Below are 16,044 nucleotides of genomic sequence, written 5' to 3' on the forward strand. Positions count from 1 at the left end.
AAGGACTCAGCCAATGAAATGTCACGGACTCTTTGTTTACTACAGCCCCCCCAGCTTCCTTTCCCCCTCGAGGAAAGCCTGCTCCTTCCCTTGCCCTGCGGGGACTTGCACGTGGCTCGCCAAGCTTGCAGACCCTGAACTGCAATTCTCTGCTGATCCCAAATAAACCCATCTTTGCTGGAGAAATACCCAGCAGTCTGTTTGTTTCAGGTCAACATTTGGAAATAGGGGCATTGCAGATGTAATTAAGATGAGGTCAGCAGGGTGGACCATAATCCAATAAGATTGGTGTCTTTGTTAAAAGGGGAAATTTAGACACAGACACACACACACACACACACACACAGAGAACATCATGTAAAGATGATGGCAGAAATTCAGGTGATGCTCCTTCAAATCAAAGAATACCAGAGATTGTCAGGAAACCACCAGAAGCTGGTGAGAGGCCTGAAAGAGATTCTTCCTTACAGCCCTCGGAAGGAATCAACACTGCCAACACCTTGATCTCAGACTTTTAGCCTCCGGAACTGTGAGACAGTACACTTCTGCTGTTTCAGCCACCCAGTTTGTAGTTCTTTGTTGCAGCAGCCCTAGCAAAGTAATACACTTACTGAACATAATCTGTGTTTTAACAATATTCACCAGGTAATCATGTGCATATTAAAGTGTGAGGAACACTGGTAAGGGCAAACATCTTCACCTTTGCTCTATCTTATAAAACAAGAGAGGGAGGAAAGGAGGAAGGGAGAAGGGAAAGGAGGAAGGGAGATAGAGAGGAAGGACAGGACGGAGGGAGGGAAGAAGGAAGGTAGGAAGGTAGGAAGACCCTAAAAGCACGAAAGAGATCAGATGCCTCATTTAGAATGGCGTTTCTGGGGAAAAATTAACTTTTTCTCTGGACTATAAACCTTGCTATTACGTTTGCTGAACTATCTGTTAAAGACTGATTACTTGTTTTATATTAACTTGGTGTCTACAGTCCAAATTTTGGGAGGAAGGAGGGACATAAGTTACATGGTAACTTCAAATAAAGCCATCCCATGAGCCCTTTCTGGCAAAACGAGTTCTGAATTAAGTTCAATGTGGAAAAACATGTTATTGATTTAAACCACAAGTCAAAGTTCCTTCCAAAGTACACACACATGTTTTCACGGGAACAAAAATAAACATATTTTAACATCTCTCAAAACTGTCTTTTCTGTCTGAATCATGTTATCATTTCTGCCATGACCTAAATCACTAGCAGCTACGGAAGGCTGTGTAAGCTGTTTTGAAATGCTTTGACCAGGTGTTGATGTTAGCAGGGCACCAGGTTCGCGCACAGCTAGGAGAAGGCCTTGAACACATTCCCAGTCTGTCCCTTCCTTGGTTTTTTCCCAGATATTAAAAACATTTGTGACTGAAGGTTCGATCTGTGGGAAAACACTGCTTAAAAGTGTCCTGTATTGTTAAGTTGAGAAGTCCAGTACTTAAAAAAAATTACATTTAAAGCATTTACAATTCATGAATTAAGTATTAGGAAAGTCTTTTGTGAATGAGTATAAGGGATTTATCCTACCACTTTCATACGCCTTAATTTTTTTTTTAGTTTTCTAAGTTGATAATACCTCACATGATTTAAAATTCAAACGGTACAAAAGAGTATGCAGTGAAAAGTCTTCCCTCCAACCCTGACTTCCAGGAAGCCACCAACATCACCAGTTTCTTACGTTTTGACATTGCCTGTTCCTTGACCTTTGCACAGAACAAGGACTAAAGGACTAAATGGAAGAAACTGGACCCCCAGTGGTTCACCTGCTCGCTCCACCATGTCACCGCCACATGAAGGCTGTAGTCACAGCAGACTTTGGGATCAGCCCAGCTTCGCCAGGTCTCGAAGGCCTCGATGAGGGAGTGGCCTTTGTGAGGAATGGCAAAATCAATGATCATGGTGGTGCCGCCTGCCAGGGCAGCCTGCAATCACAAAAGAGTTTCAACAGGTTAGCCATCAGTTTTCTAGCTGAGTCATTTATCCCCTTGAACAACAGGCATTCGCAAGCACTTGGGCAAACTTGATGGGTCCGGGAAATTGCACAAAGATGCTGCCTGTTTAAAAGATCTAGAGAGACATGAATAGATGTTCCATAAATTAAAGTCTGAAGTATTAAAAGAGCTGGAATTGCTTCTGCAAAAAGAATGACACGTCTGATGAAATGAAAACGGCTTTGACCAAAGAAAATAGTGAAGGCTGTAAAGTAAAACCAAAATGGAAAAACGGAGAAGATTCAAACATTTTTCTTCTCAAGAAAACATCATTGTACAATCCACTTCATTAGAATCAATCTTGGTGAACTGTATCTCTAACTACACTGTGTTCCACACAGAATCCTGGGAGACTCACGTGATTCCCACCTGACCCTCATTCCCCACAACCAACTGGTGACTCCTTAACCTTTCCTTAATTCTCAGCTGTCCCCTCTAATCCATCTCCAATGCTCTGGTCTTAATGTCACCCCTCAGCTTGATCTTTATGTCCCCAGTTTTGCTCTTACTTCCTCCAATGCAAACCCCTTTTTGCAATTAGGGGGAAATTCCAAAGCACAGACGTGACCCCTTGACTCCAAGACTTAAAACTGAATGCTTCTCACTGCCTCTGGAATAGCATGGAATCTTTTTAACATGATCTACAAGGCCTTGCACCATCTGCCTCGAAGCTTCTATTTCCCCTGGCATATTACACTATGTTACATTACAACTGGATTAAAAACTATTAAGTTATTAAATCATTGACTAATTACTGACTTTGATTTCATTTAAACTAAGATTTAAAGATGGTTAAATGTGTTTTTAACTGCTGTGTTCAGACAATGTAGGTGAAAAAAAAAAAAAACATAGGCAGGGATATAGTAGTGCACTGGTTAAGGGCGCCGACCAAAGAGGCTTATTGGTTCCAGGGCACAGCTCAGATTCAGCACTTGTCAGCTATGGTACTCTGAGCAATTCCTTAACCGCTTCCTTCCCTCCTTCCTCCTTCCCTTCCTTCCTTAATTCGTTCCTTCCTTCTTTCCTTGTACAGTATTGTTCTGTACATTCTGCACATTTGATCTCCAGAACTTATTCATCTTATAACTGGAAGGCTGTGTCCTTTGATCAACAGCTCCCCATTCGCCCCATGCGCCCTGTCCCCAGCCCCTGGCAACCACCATTCTACTCTTGGTTTCTCTGAGTCTGGCTTTTTTAGATTCCACATATAAGTGAGATCATATAATATCTGTGTTTCTCTGTCTGACTTACTTCACTTAGCACAATGTCCTCAAGGTCCATCCACTTTGTCACAAATGGCAGGACTTCCCTCTTTCTGGATAATATTCCAGTGTAGACATACACCATATTTCCTTTATCCACTCATTCACAGATGGACACGTTAACTTATCTATATCTAGACTATTGTGAATAATGCTGCAATGAACGTGCGAGTGTAGACAGCAATTTCTTAACCTCTGTGTGCCTTTGATTCCTAACCTGTAAAGTGAGGACAGTGATTGTACCTGAACCATAGGGCTGTTGGGAGGATTGAATTGGGGTGACGTATATAAAGTGCTTAATACCGTGTCTGACTCATGGTAAGCGCTTCATAGGCTTCAGCCCACAAGGAGTGATGAGCCTTTGCACCCCTGCTTTAGAATCAGGCATTTCCCCGCTTTTCATACATTGACTCATCTCACCACCAGAAACATGGTCATGTTACAACAAAGAAGGGAGTGCCACCAGCTTCCCTCCCAGGTCTGCACCCCTGTCACCCTCCCCCCCACTCACGGCCCCCCAGACATGCCGAGTGCTCCCAAGGTCCCAGCTGCTACATTAGCTCCATTCTATCTCCTTGTTCTTGCTTACTGCAATGGATTTTTATTTTTCCTTAAGTCACTTGGTCCCACTCCAACTCTTTTTGCTCTCAAAAATCTCACTATTTATACAGGATCCTGTACCTTATCTTTAGATAACAATTGCCTTATGCATGGCAAAACAATACATATTTGCATTTCTTAAGAAATCCCTATTGGTATAATGACAATTCCAGAAAAAATTCCTTAGGCTCTATATTTTTATTTGAATGCAGATTAACCTTCTCACTTTCCCCCTTCTAAAATGTCTTCTCACAGGTACCCCTTGAGGCTGAAGGGCATTTTGCTAAGAGTGCTGTTAATTAAAGTGTCGGAAGAAAGTACTTTTTTAGTGTCTACTGAACTAGAAAATCAAGCTTAAAGAGCAATTCTTTCCATATTAAATGTCTATCACATGCAGGATGTGGGGAAACTAAATACAGTGCTGGTAGAAATATAAATAAAATGATGCAGCCACCGTGGAAAATAGTTTGGCAGTTCCTCATAGAGTTACCATATGACCCATCAATTCCACTCCTAAGTATATACTCAAAAGAAATGAAAACATGTCCACACAAAAACGTGTACACAAATATTCAGAGCAGCATTATCCATAATAATCAAAAAGCGGCAACAACCCAAATGCCCATCTACTGATGAATGGATAAACAAAACGTGGTATATTCATACAATGGAGTACTATTTGGCCATACAAAGGAATGAGGTTCTGATGCACTTGCTACAACTTGGATGAACCTTGAAAACACGATGCTAAGTGAAAGAATCCAGTCACCAAAGGTCACATGTCATATGATTCCGTTTATATGAAATGTCCAGAAGAGAGAAATCCATAGAGACAGTAGGTAGAATAGTGGTTGCCTGGAGCCAGGGGGCTTGGGGAAAGTTGGGGTGCTATCTAAAGGGTATGGGCTTCTTTCTGGGGAGATAAAAATGTTCCAAAATTGATTGTGGTGATGGTTGCACAGCTCTGTGAACATACGAAAGAACGTTAAACTGTACACTCTAAATGGCTAACTGGTATTGTATATCAATTACATCTTAATAAAATTATTACCAAAAAACTGTCTACCCAAGTAAGCCATTACAGGGAGTGAGTGGGCTGTTACACACAATGCAATGAAAAGTCTTCCCTCCAATTCTGACTTCCAGGAAGCAACCAACATCACCGGTTTCTTGTGTTTTGACACTGCCCATTTCTTGATCTGCCCATTTCTTGATCTTGTACAGAGCAAGGACTAAGGGACTAAATGGAAGAAACTGGACCCCCCCAGTGGTTCACCTGGTCACTCCACCATGTGACACACTAATAATCAGACACACACAAATAATCAGACCATCTAGAGGCGGAGACAGAAACAGGCACAAACAACTATAATAAAATAATCAGATGGTATTAATAGGTAGCAAGTACACTTCCATAGTAAATGTGATATAGGAATTGCTAAAGGGAAGTTAAAATTGATAAGCTCCCTAGAAGAGGAAAAGACTCCTGGGAATTCAGAGGAAGCTGGGATTTGAATTAGCATTAGGACATAAATGTGCAGTTGCCAATAAGGGTAATAGTATCTAACTTGTAGTGAGTGCTTATTATGTGCCAGGAACTATACTGATGTTCTAAGTGCTTTCACCATCTCATGAGCTCTGCAGCAGGTCGCACTGTTAACTCCTTTTTAGAGTTGAGGAAACTGAGAACAGCACCGTGAAGTAACTCCCCACCTCTCACAGCTAGAGAACAACAAAGGCAAGACTGGACCCAGGTCATTGGGCTCCAGAGCCAGTGCTTTCAGTAACAGTTGACAGCAGGGGGGAAACTCTGAGAAAAGGGTCCGTGAGGAAGCATCAGCAGAAAAGTGGTAAAGGGCAGAATGTACACGCAAAAGAGAAACAGACTCACAGGTAGAGAACACAAACTTGTGGTTATCAAAGGAGAGAAGGAAGATGGGGAGGGACAAATTAGAAGTATGGGATTAAGAGATACAAACAACTATGTATAGAACAGATAAGCAACAAGGATACACTGTACAGCCCAGGGAATTATACCCATTATCTTGTAATAGCCTATAATGGAGTATAATCTGCAAAAACACTGACTCACTGTGCTGTACACCTGAAACCAACGTACTACCGTACACCAACTGTACTTTAAAAACAGATGACTGGGATGTGTGAAGCAATGGTTCCCAGAAGAAGGCAAGGCAGTGGCTGGCTGTCTGCGGGGGTGACGGGAGTCCAGGAGCTGATTTTGACTGCAGTGACTGAGAGGTGGCAGATGAGGGGCCAGAGGAGGGCAGCCGATCTGGTCTTTGGAGGGAGCATGAATTCTGTGGACACCCTGAGCATGAGGTGCTCGGGCACATGTCCACTCTGTGTGTTTACAGACAGAGAAACGCAGCCCTGATGCTGACGAACACTCAAACGCAGGAGAAGGACGTGGCAGTCACCTTGCAGAGGAGGCCAGAGGGGTCCCAAGGTCAGGGGAAATAACCATAGAGAGAGAGAAGCCACGGCGACATGCTCCAGAACATACCAACCCTTAGCAAGAAAACAAAACAGGTCTGAGCCACTGGCTGTTTCTGGGTGGAGTGACTACAGATCCTTTTAATTTTCCTCTAGTTACATTTTCTCTTCGATAGTTGCTACATTTTCTATAACAAAGCCTAACTTTCAAAAGAAGAAAAAATAAAGAGTTTACATATATGTGATACAAATCCAGGTATGCATGTACATGCCATATAAATTAAGTAGCTCAACTTCGATGGGCCTCCTATGAGACTGAAGATGTGATGGTCAAATGGCCACTTTTTTTTTTTTTTTTAACTACAGCAAATTGAAATTCCTGGGGCTATCATTTAAAAGCCCATAAATAAGGATTTATCCCAGATGCTCTGTCTCCCTAATGAACAGAAAAGGAGCAGCCACTCGTCTTCTTTGGTTTCTTCTCGTTCTGTTTCTCCTCCCTAATTTCCTCCTTCTTCTCACCCTCAAAACGGGAACAGATCTAGAAAAACTATAGTGCCTGGGACAGGACAGCCTGGGCCAATCCTAGGCAGTGGATTGATAACGGAACCTGTCTTCTTCCAAACCCCTGGGGCTTTATCCATCCACCTGCCGCAGGGATCCTGGCTGCTACCCTGGGACCTGGCAAACAGGGGCCGGGCACTGTCAGCGCCCCAGCCTCCTTTGAACCTCTTTCTTCCTCCTGCCTCTTTGGTTCTCTCTGGTTACCCAGGGTCCCTTGGCTGCCCAAAGTTATCTCAAACCCCTGACTATTATTTCAAGGTCTGAAATGTTCCCTTCTTTCCACTGGATCCAGGGAGCCACGTGCCAGAGCTGCAGTTCTGTAATCCCAATTAGAGGGGACACCAGGAGGTTTGTGAAGGAGACCTGCCCCTCCCGGGAAGTATCTGCCTCTTGAAAGAAGAGCTTGTTCAAATGCCCAGTCCTGGGTTAAGCATCTTACACACATTAGCTCATTGAATGAAGCCTTGCTATGGTCCCGAGAGGTAGAAATTGCTTTTCTTATTTTACAGTTGAGGATACTGAGGCTCAGAGAGGTCAAATGACTCTCCAGGGTCACACAGCTGGTGAATTCTCACTGGGAACATGGAGGAGGACACAGCTTTGAGCAGGAGCTCTTACATTCAGCCTACTCTGGGCCTCAACCCTAGGCAGGCCATTCCCCCTTATCCGATCTTCCACTTAGTGTGATCTGACTTCCAGCCTGTTGCCCCGGGTCATCAGTGAATCATTACTTGGAGAAAGGCATAGGTTGGTAAAATGAATCAAGCATTTAGGAAACCCAAAGCCATACCAAGACAAAACAAGTCCCATCAAATTATAAATTCACAAATGAGACGCAACTTTATTAAGCTCACGTGATGTTCATCACTGCGACAACTGCCATTGAAATAATGCGCCCCTAAAAGAGTTATTACAAGGAAAGGCCCATATTAGTGCTTCTTGGCCTTCACACACTTGTTAGCCATGGGATAATTAACTTTACCCAGCAAACCAACTCATCCAAACATCTCATTCCTAGCCCACCTTGGATATTTTCAGTATTCATTGAATTGCTTTTAACATCAGATGCTTCTAGATTCACTTCACAAAATGTTCACCAGGGTCAACGTCTGAAGAATGAAGAGAGTTTACGGGAGGGGGAACCAGTAAAGGGTGAAAATTTCTTTCATATTCTTATACAAAACCTAATTGTTTCCTTTGTATTTATTGCTGACTGACTTCTCCTTTATTTGTCAGTCAGCCAAACAAAATGCGTTTGCCTTTTCTAATCTTGGCTCATAAATCAGTTCTTTTGGCTAATTACTTTGGCTGTTCTCCCTTGAAAATCTTCCAATCTGTCTAAAACCTTCTCTTGAGAGGAAAAGAGCATGTGCTGTCTTAGGTGGAAACGTGATAGAACATAAATTGGGATAAACTCTTAACCCAAAAGTGGGGTCATAATATGACAGAACACAAGATTTTATTTAAGACTGTATTAGGTTGTAAATCATTATTGAAAGCATCCCAAAGATTTTCTTTCCTTTTATGGTGTCACTGAATTTTCATTTCTAAGCTCATCCTAGAACAAGTAACTTTGTTTCACTAAAATTTATCAGAGGACCTGCTCGACCCAAATAAAACAAAAAGAAATCCAACAGTACATTTGAGCCTTAGGGAGAAAAACACGTGGCTGAATTTTCAGATTTCTCATAGTCACTAAGACTTATGAAAACAAACTTCATGATCCCAGTTTACGTTCCAACTCTAGAAGCATATCCAGCTTTGTAAAGATGTCCTCCACAGTGCCTCTCCGCACTCCTTGCCTCCCCAAATGTGAAACATTAATCACACCGTCACCCATCCCACTGTGCAAACCAAGACTCAAGAGGCACCCTTGACGTCTACCTGTTCCCTTCCCTACATCCCCAAATCCAATCCATCAGCAACCTATCCCCTCCCCTGCATACTCCATGAGTCTCCATACTTCCTGCATCTGCACTTCCGTTGCCCTGTGCCACCCTCATCTTCTGACTAGACTAGACCAGCTAGTCTGGGCCACTTCCAATCTGTTATTGACTTCCCTCTGCTCTCAGGATGAAGAAAACAATTATTACACAGCCCATAAAGCCCTGCACGATCTGAGTTCCTTTCCACCTCAGAGAGACAAGTCACCCACACTCTTCTCTCCCTGTCCCCTCTCTACCTAGTCCAGTGACTCTTAACCGTGGCCGCACACTGGCATGGTCCAGGGAACTTTTATCTGGCTGTGTGGTTTCTGAAATCCTTCTATGAAAATGTTACTGTAGAATGTAGACTCTGAGCACACTTGAAAGCTGAACGCTCAGTTTTGTCCCAAGCCCATTACCTAATCAGCGTTAACCAGGACTTTTAACAAAACAGAATTACAGTCTATTTCTACATCTATGCCTCCAATAATTTCCTGTTTTTAAGAAAAGACTATGGTTTGTTTTATTTTAAGCTTTTACGTGTGAACAGATCCTCAGGGCTCAGGAACTCATGACTATCACTATAACGTGAAATTCCTCTATTAGATGCAATGAAACATAACAGAAAAATTGCAGTGTCCTCCCTCAACTGTTACGTGACATCTGAATAAATGCACAAGACGGTGTTGAGGAGAAGGCTCTGGGGAGTGGCAGAGGCTCACTTATTGGAAATGCAGCCCAGCGATGCCAGCAGTTAGGAATGGTGACCAAGCACAAGGGAAAACGCCAGGTCAAAACCTGTTTACTCAAAAATAGTCACAAATTGTCCAAGTTAAGTCTACAAGTCCAAAAGTCCACTGTGTATAATTTATTATTAAAGCCAAGATAAATCAGAACCCCATATACCTCCAGTCTGTCTGCCATTGCGAGCAAAGACCACAGTTTGCATCTCTATAACCCCAACCATAATGCCTGGCACGTAGTGGGTTTCCAAGAACGATTTGTTGACTGAATTCATGGAGCATAACTATCAACTTGAAAATTCCTTGGCTTAAGGTTATTCCACATTAGACGGCAGTGACAAGGTCCAGAATGTGCCACTGTGGCATAAAAATCATTTTGAGCTGCAGGCATTTGAGAATAGGCTTTTTTTCCTGAACTCCCTTACCTGCCTAAAAGCAGAGCTTTTCAAAAGAACTGAATTGTCATAAATGCCTCTCCAGGACGATGACTCTTACCACCTGAGACTAGAAGCCTGCACTGCACCTAAATAGACCTCGTCATGAACTATCGTATCTCCAGCTATTCCCCTAAGAACCCACTGGTCTTTCCTAAAAGTCATTTGTTTTTCCATAGGTGCCCTTCTTCCCCTCCCCTTCCCTTGTTAAGGTGATACAGAAGTCCCAAATTCTAACCGCCTCCTTGAAGCACATTTTTCTGTGAACTTGCGCTGAATGTACATGAATTTTAAAAATCTATCTTTTCTCTTGTGAATCTGTCTTTTGTCAGTTTAATTTGTGGGCCCCCAAAAACTAAACATAAGAGGTTAGAGGAAAAATTTTTCTTTCCCGACAGCAACGTCAAGGAAACCTTGAATCCTGACCACCTCTGTCAGACACTGAAGGCATGCAGTCCAGATAAATGAGGGAGAAAACAAGCAGTGGAAGTGGAAAGCATGCAAAACTCAAGTATGAAAACTGAAAGAAGGCAAGTCCCAGATTCTGTAAAATTCAGTGAAAGGATTACTAACACACACTACCTTCAATAAGGCCAAAGCCCTATTTAGTATCAAGTGGTTTCAAATTAATCTTTGAGATGGTTTTATTTTCTTCCTCTGATTAGTGCAAAGAGTAACTTTGTAATCAGTAAATAGCCACTGAAGGAAATCACAGAATTATACACTCTTACAGCTGGAACATGGAACTTATTAACACAAGAATGTTCAAAGCTCAGCCTTACAAGCAATTAAAGAAATGCTTGTTTAAAAACATTAAGAAATTCTATGTTTTTCCTACTAAATTTGCATAGATTTTTAAAAAGTAAATATCCACAATTAGCTAGGACGCAGTGAGATGGGAATTAGGATGTATTGCTGGGAGGGGGGCATAAATTGAAGGGCAATCTGGATGTATGCGTTAGACTCCTTTAGGATGGATCTAACACTCACTGGCCCAGGCATTTCACCCTGAGAAGTGATTTCTACGTCAATCATGAGGAATCTGAGTGATAAATTACGTCACAACATTGTTATGCGCAAGCCAAAAAAGCTGGAAGCCACCAAAATGTCCAACACGAACAAGATGAGAGTGGAGCTGTTAACAGTTGGGGAAACAGAGGATGAAAAATGGGTCGGGCACTTGAAGAGAAGGATAAACTTGGGCACTTGAAGTTTGAGGCGCCTGTGGGACATTCATTGTCAGATGGGCAGAAATGGAAGCCTGACGCAGAAGAGATACAAGACCAGAGAGAAAGATCTGGGACTCAGCCTCGGAGAAGTCAACAGGCCACAGAAATCACGTGCTCTGACAGCAGTGAAGGCCGTGGGTGAAAGGTTTAACGAACAAGGCTGATTCCAAAGTGTATGCACCATTTAGTAGAAGGAAAAATGTTTATACATGCCCCCAAAAAGAAAAATCTGAAAGGAAAATGTTAAAAGCAAAATGTTGAAATTATAGATGATTTAGATATTATTTTTCTTTATACTCTTCTGTATTTTCCTTTTTTTTTAAAAAAAAAAGCAGTGTCTTCCTTCAACTATGTATGATAAGTGAATATAATGCTCCAGCATTTTCCTGAATGATAAATATACGTATTTTTCATTACTTAAAAAAAAAAATTTAATCCGAGATGTTCTAACTATTGCCTTGTTTTACAGATATGGAAATGCTGACAACACCAGTAGAGGAAGTGACTTGCCCAAGGTCATGCAGTCAGCAAGCACAGCTTCTGAAAACCATCCTGGAGCTCCAGCAAGAAACGGAAAAAGGGATTTGGTTTGTAACCAAGCTCTCTGAATCACAGCTCTTCTACCAGGTGAGGAAGCTTTATAAATACAGCCATAAATATGTGCTTAATCATATACCTTCCACTGACTTATTGTAAGTAATCACCTCCATGGCATTTTACCAAAATGTTCCAGAGCAAAGTATAATCTTCTCTCTCGATAATTTTGAGGACTTTTTGTCCTTCACAAAAAAAGTGTTCTGCATTTTCTCAATTAAAAAAAAAAAAAAAAGATCCTTTTGCCAGCTACTGATGCTGTCAGGTTTTTAATGTGAGTCCACCCACTCCAAGCTGTATCTATGTCTGAATACAAATACATATATTTGAAGACTGGCCAAGTTCTTTTAATTCATTCTCTTATCACAGGATGTAGTAAAAGCAAAGTCATATTTCCTTCAAGTTTATCTCATTTTCAATACCCATTTGAATAAAAAAATCCCATTGTCTTTCATGACGGATACTGAATTACTGGAAGACCACTGTACATCTCGTCTAGACCAACAAAATGAAATATGATTTCTTTAAAGCAGAATGCTATTTCCCTTACTTACATCAGATGGAAAGCTTTTACCTGTAATTAATAAATCAATTATAAGCTTTAAACCTACCTCTGACATGAATTAGATTTCCAAAATATGTAACCTTTGGTTGACCTATATTTCTTTTTTAAAACTGGGGTCCATCACAATCTAGTGATCAATACATAGAAGCCCACAAATAGTATCCCTTCTGTTTGTCAGATATTATAAATGATTAGCATTATGCTTGCAGGAAGCACACAGCTGTTGGTCTAACCTTTTGGGGCCCATCTCCTGAAAGCATGATATATCGTTCTTACTTTATAGCTTTCTGTACTTAAGGTACCCATTTCTGTAGCCTTAGGGATGATGTGGCTATAAATGCATGTATAAATGTCTCACAAACCCACACGGTGAGATGTGTATTTATTTTGACAAACTTAACTGCCTACAGTGTTGGGAAGGTAAAGAAGGGCTAGTATATTTCTGAAAGATGACTTTGCTCTGTCTTTGACAAAAGACATCTCACAGTAACACACACCTTACATTCACAGCTTTTTCATCTACCTACTGCCATTCTGACGAATCTAAACATTAGACTTTTTTTCAATCATCATTTCAGAAAGGAAGAGAACCTAGTAGGTAAGAGCTCTAGGGATGGCAGGCAGTCCTGAATTTGAAGAGCCACTCTGCCACTTACCAGGTGTGCGACCTTGGGCAAGTGACTTAAGTTTCAGTTTCTTCAACTGCAAAGAGTAGACAATGGCACCTGGGATTGTTGGAAGACAATGCACAGCTTAGCACAGTGTCTAGTACATAGCACGGACTTGATAAAGTAAATGTTACTTAACAGTATTCATAAGATGCTTTTCAAGTTTGGTGTATAATACGAGGAGCATTTACAAGAGACTTCTGTGTCCCTGTTTCCCCAAACCAGAAACTCCATCAACACTGCCTTGGGAATTATCGTGAACACTCTAGAAAAGAGGACAAAATAACTCCACAATGCCCTTCTTTCAGAACTCAGGCCAATACTTTAATGCTCATGTCTATCTGTATTTACCTGGCTGGTTCCATTTTACGGAGCCTCATCTGTTTGTGGGATGGGGATGTCCTGGGATTCAACCAACCAATTCTGCAGTAGACTTTTGCAACTTTGCCCTTTTGTGAGTACTGTTTAATGTTCCACGTGAATTTAATCTTTGCTAAATCTTTGACCTTATCTCGGACCATATCATTTTCTGCTTGTGATCCTAAGCTCATGAAAAACATGTTTTCCTTTAATGTTTTGACAACCTGTAAGTACAGAAACGCCTAGAGAATCAACTGGTGAGTTCTTTCAGATGGTGAGAACAGACTATACATAATACGCTACAAAAGCCTGCCTTCTAAGTATGGAATCGTAAATCTCTCCACACTGGAATCCCAGAATGGCCAAGAACAGACAGAAAACTAAGAACCCCCTCCCAGGGTCTTGGGGCACGCACAGATAAGCTTGAGAATGAGAAGGAATGTCCTGCCCTGGCAACACTCTAACCCCGCTTCTTGGCTGTTTCTGATCTAGAACCCTGATCAGAGAAAGGGAAATAATGAGGGGGAATAACGCTGGTGGGCCTGGTGACTGATGGTCAGCCATAGCAGCAGGTCCCCACTTGGCAAATGGGGGTGTCAGTGGAATGCCCTGCCATCAGCAATGCACTTAGTGAATGACGGGTCTGTGATAACAGAAAGTGCATGTACTATAACTGAATACAACAGGTTACAAAACCTTTATAATACAGGTACACACATTCATACACACATGCACAATACAACCTCAATTATGTAAAATAAAGCACATGAAAACCATAAAGACAATACACCAAAACACTGGTTGTCACTGACTGGGAGATTCTGGGTAATACTTTTCCTCTTTCTGCTTTCTTATTATTTTCTTCCAATTGTCTATAATCGTGTATAGCTTGGATATCTAAAAAACGTATTTTAAATGTCAACATAAATTCATTGAAATTTAGCAAATTTCACGTTTTAGCAAGAGAGAAAAATGAATACTCTTCACAACAGATAACGATCCTTCCTACAAACGACTTTGACCATTGTCCTGATGGTAAAGGTTGATAATTAGTAACTAGGAGGACGCTTTGCAAATATTGGCGCCAGCAGCCTGCCCCAGACCCCTCTCTCTGGGTCAGATGGTTCTTTTTTGTGTGAAACATTCTGGTCTATCCTAGAGGACTGGGGAACGTGGAGGGAGAGAGGCGTAGGGAGAGTGAAACTGTTAGAAATCGGTTGGGTAACGGATATATCCTCAAAACTGCTCTGAAAGTGTTTGCAGCCTGTACCTGCACTAAACAGACCGATCTGTTTCACACACACCAGGGCGTGGCCCACCAGGAAAAACCCGCGCATCCGTGAGTGACAGCTTAGACCTTAAGGATATCGATACTTCCACTTTGCAAGGAGCCGTTTCTCCCACCACATCCCCAAACGCAAGCCTCAAGGAGGGTGTAGGTTTGGCTCCAGCCAAAGTGCTGCGGGCAGTTTTAACTTTATGTTCCTGTAAGGCTGCCCTGTGCATCTCCTTTGGTTTCGGGAGCTCTGAAGATCCGTTTAAGGTTCTGTTCATAGACTGAGCCTCCAAGCCTTTGTGTCTAGAGAAACCCAAGCCTCCCTCACCTGGGGACCTGTGATCTGATCCTCCTACACCATCAGTAAAGATGCAGGTGCTCAAACAGCAAGAATCAGGGTCTGTGTTTAATGTCCCTGGGGCAAGCACGTCGGAGAAGTGGTGGGGACAGGTCAAGTGTGAGTGCTGGGAGACCATTTCTGCAACAGTTCTCTTGGAAACCCTTGTCCACGTCGTACTTTTTCGGCTGGGGGGTGGAGGCAAAGACTGGACGCGTGGGCTCTTCACTATCACCCTCCGCGCACTGCCAACGTGTGAGTGACGCCAGTAACTTCTAGGTGAGTGGATTTTTCACTCGGTTTGGGCTGGGGATGGATGATGGGGACAAACGGCTGGGAGTGTCGACTTAAAAGAGTCTATCGATTTTATGGAGGCCTTGTGGACTTCCACAGAACACCCAGTGAAAAAGAGAGGTTCTGGGGGAGGGGTGCAGAGAAACGAGGGTGCGGGAATAGGCTGCCATAAACCTGCCAATTACCCAAAGAGAGAAGGGGGCGGCTTTGGCTGATGCCACCGAGGAGGGCCACCTAGAAGAAGGAAGCTCAGCGTGGGCGCCTTGACCCTCCGCGGCTCGCTCACGCCCCCTCAAACCCCCGCGCGGCGCGAGCCCGCCCAGCCAGGCCCCGGGGGCGCAGCCTCAGAGGCGGCCGAGGGCTCGGCGGGCGTCCCGGCGTGCAGGGCGCGGCGAGGCGTGTACCTTGGTGCCCTGGTAGAAGTCGTCCACGGACCGCGAGCCCATGAAGGGGAACTGCATGTGCGTGTGCGTGTCGATGCCGCCGGGCAAGACCAGCTTGCCGGCGGCGTCTAGGACCCGCAGCCCGGCCGGCGCGTCCCCGGGCGGCAGCAGGTCGCGCCCCAGCGCCCGCACCACGCCGTCCTCCACCAGCACGTCGGCCACCTGCGAGGAGTCGTCGTTGACCACGCGCCCCCCGCGTATCAGGAGCCGCGAAGGCGCCGCCATGGCTAGCGTCGCACGCGTGGCGGGCCGCCTTCCTTCCGGGGGCACGGGG

General features: G+C 43.3%; 1 protein-coding gene across 4 annotated transcripts in view; it reads right to left on the reverse strand.

Moving 5' to 3' along the window:
* DPYS (dihydropyrimidinase) overlaps positions 1-16,044 on the reverse strand; it is a 101,026-nt gene extending 84,982 nt beyond the window's left edge. For 3 of the 4 annotated variants that reach the window (XM_033411267.2, XM_033411268.2, XM_033411256.2), the window contains exons 1-2: positions 15,732-16,044; positions 1,795-1,953 (exon numbers count right to left, since the gene is read on the reverse strand). In XM_033411267.2, coding sequence (XP_033267158.1) covers positions 1,795-1,953; positions 15,732-15,995 — 423 coding nt within the window. In that variant the 5' untranslated portion in view covers positions 15,996-16,044. The remainder of the gene's footprint in view (positions 1-1,794; positions 1,954-15,731) is intronic. The other variant, XM_033411269.2, reaches the window with a different exon arrangement.

The sequence above is a fragment of the Orcinus orca genome, chromosome 17 (assembly GCF_937001465.1).
Source record: "Orcinus orca chromosome 17, mOrcOrc1.1, whole genome shotgun sequence".
Classification (NCBI taxonomy): domain Eukaryota; kingdom Metazoa; phylum Chordata; class Mammalia; order Artiodactyla; family Delphinidae; genus Orcinus; species Orcinus orca.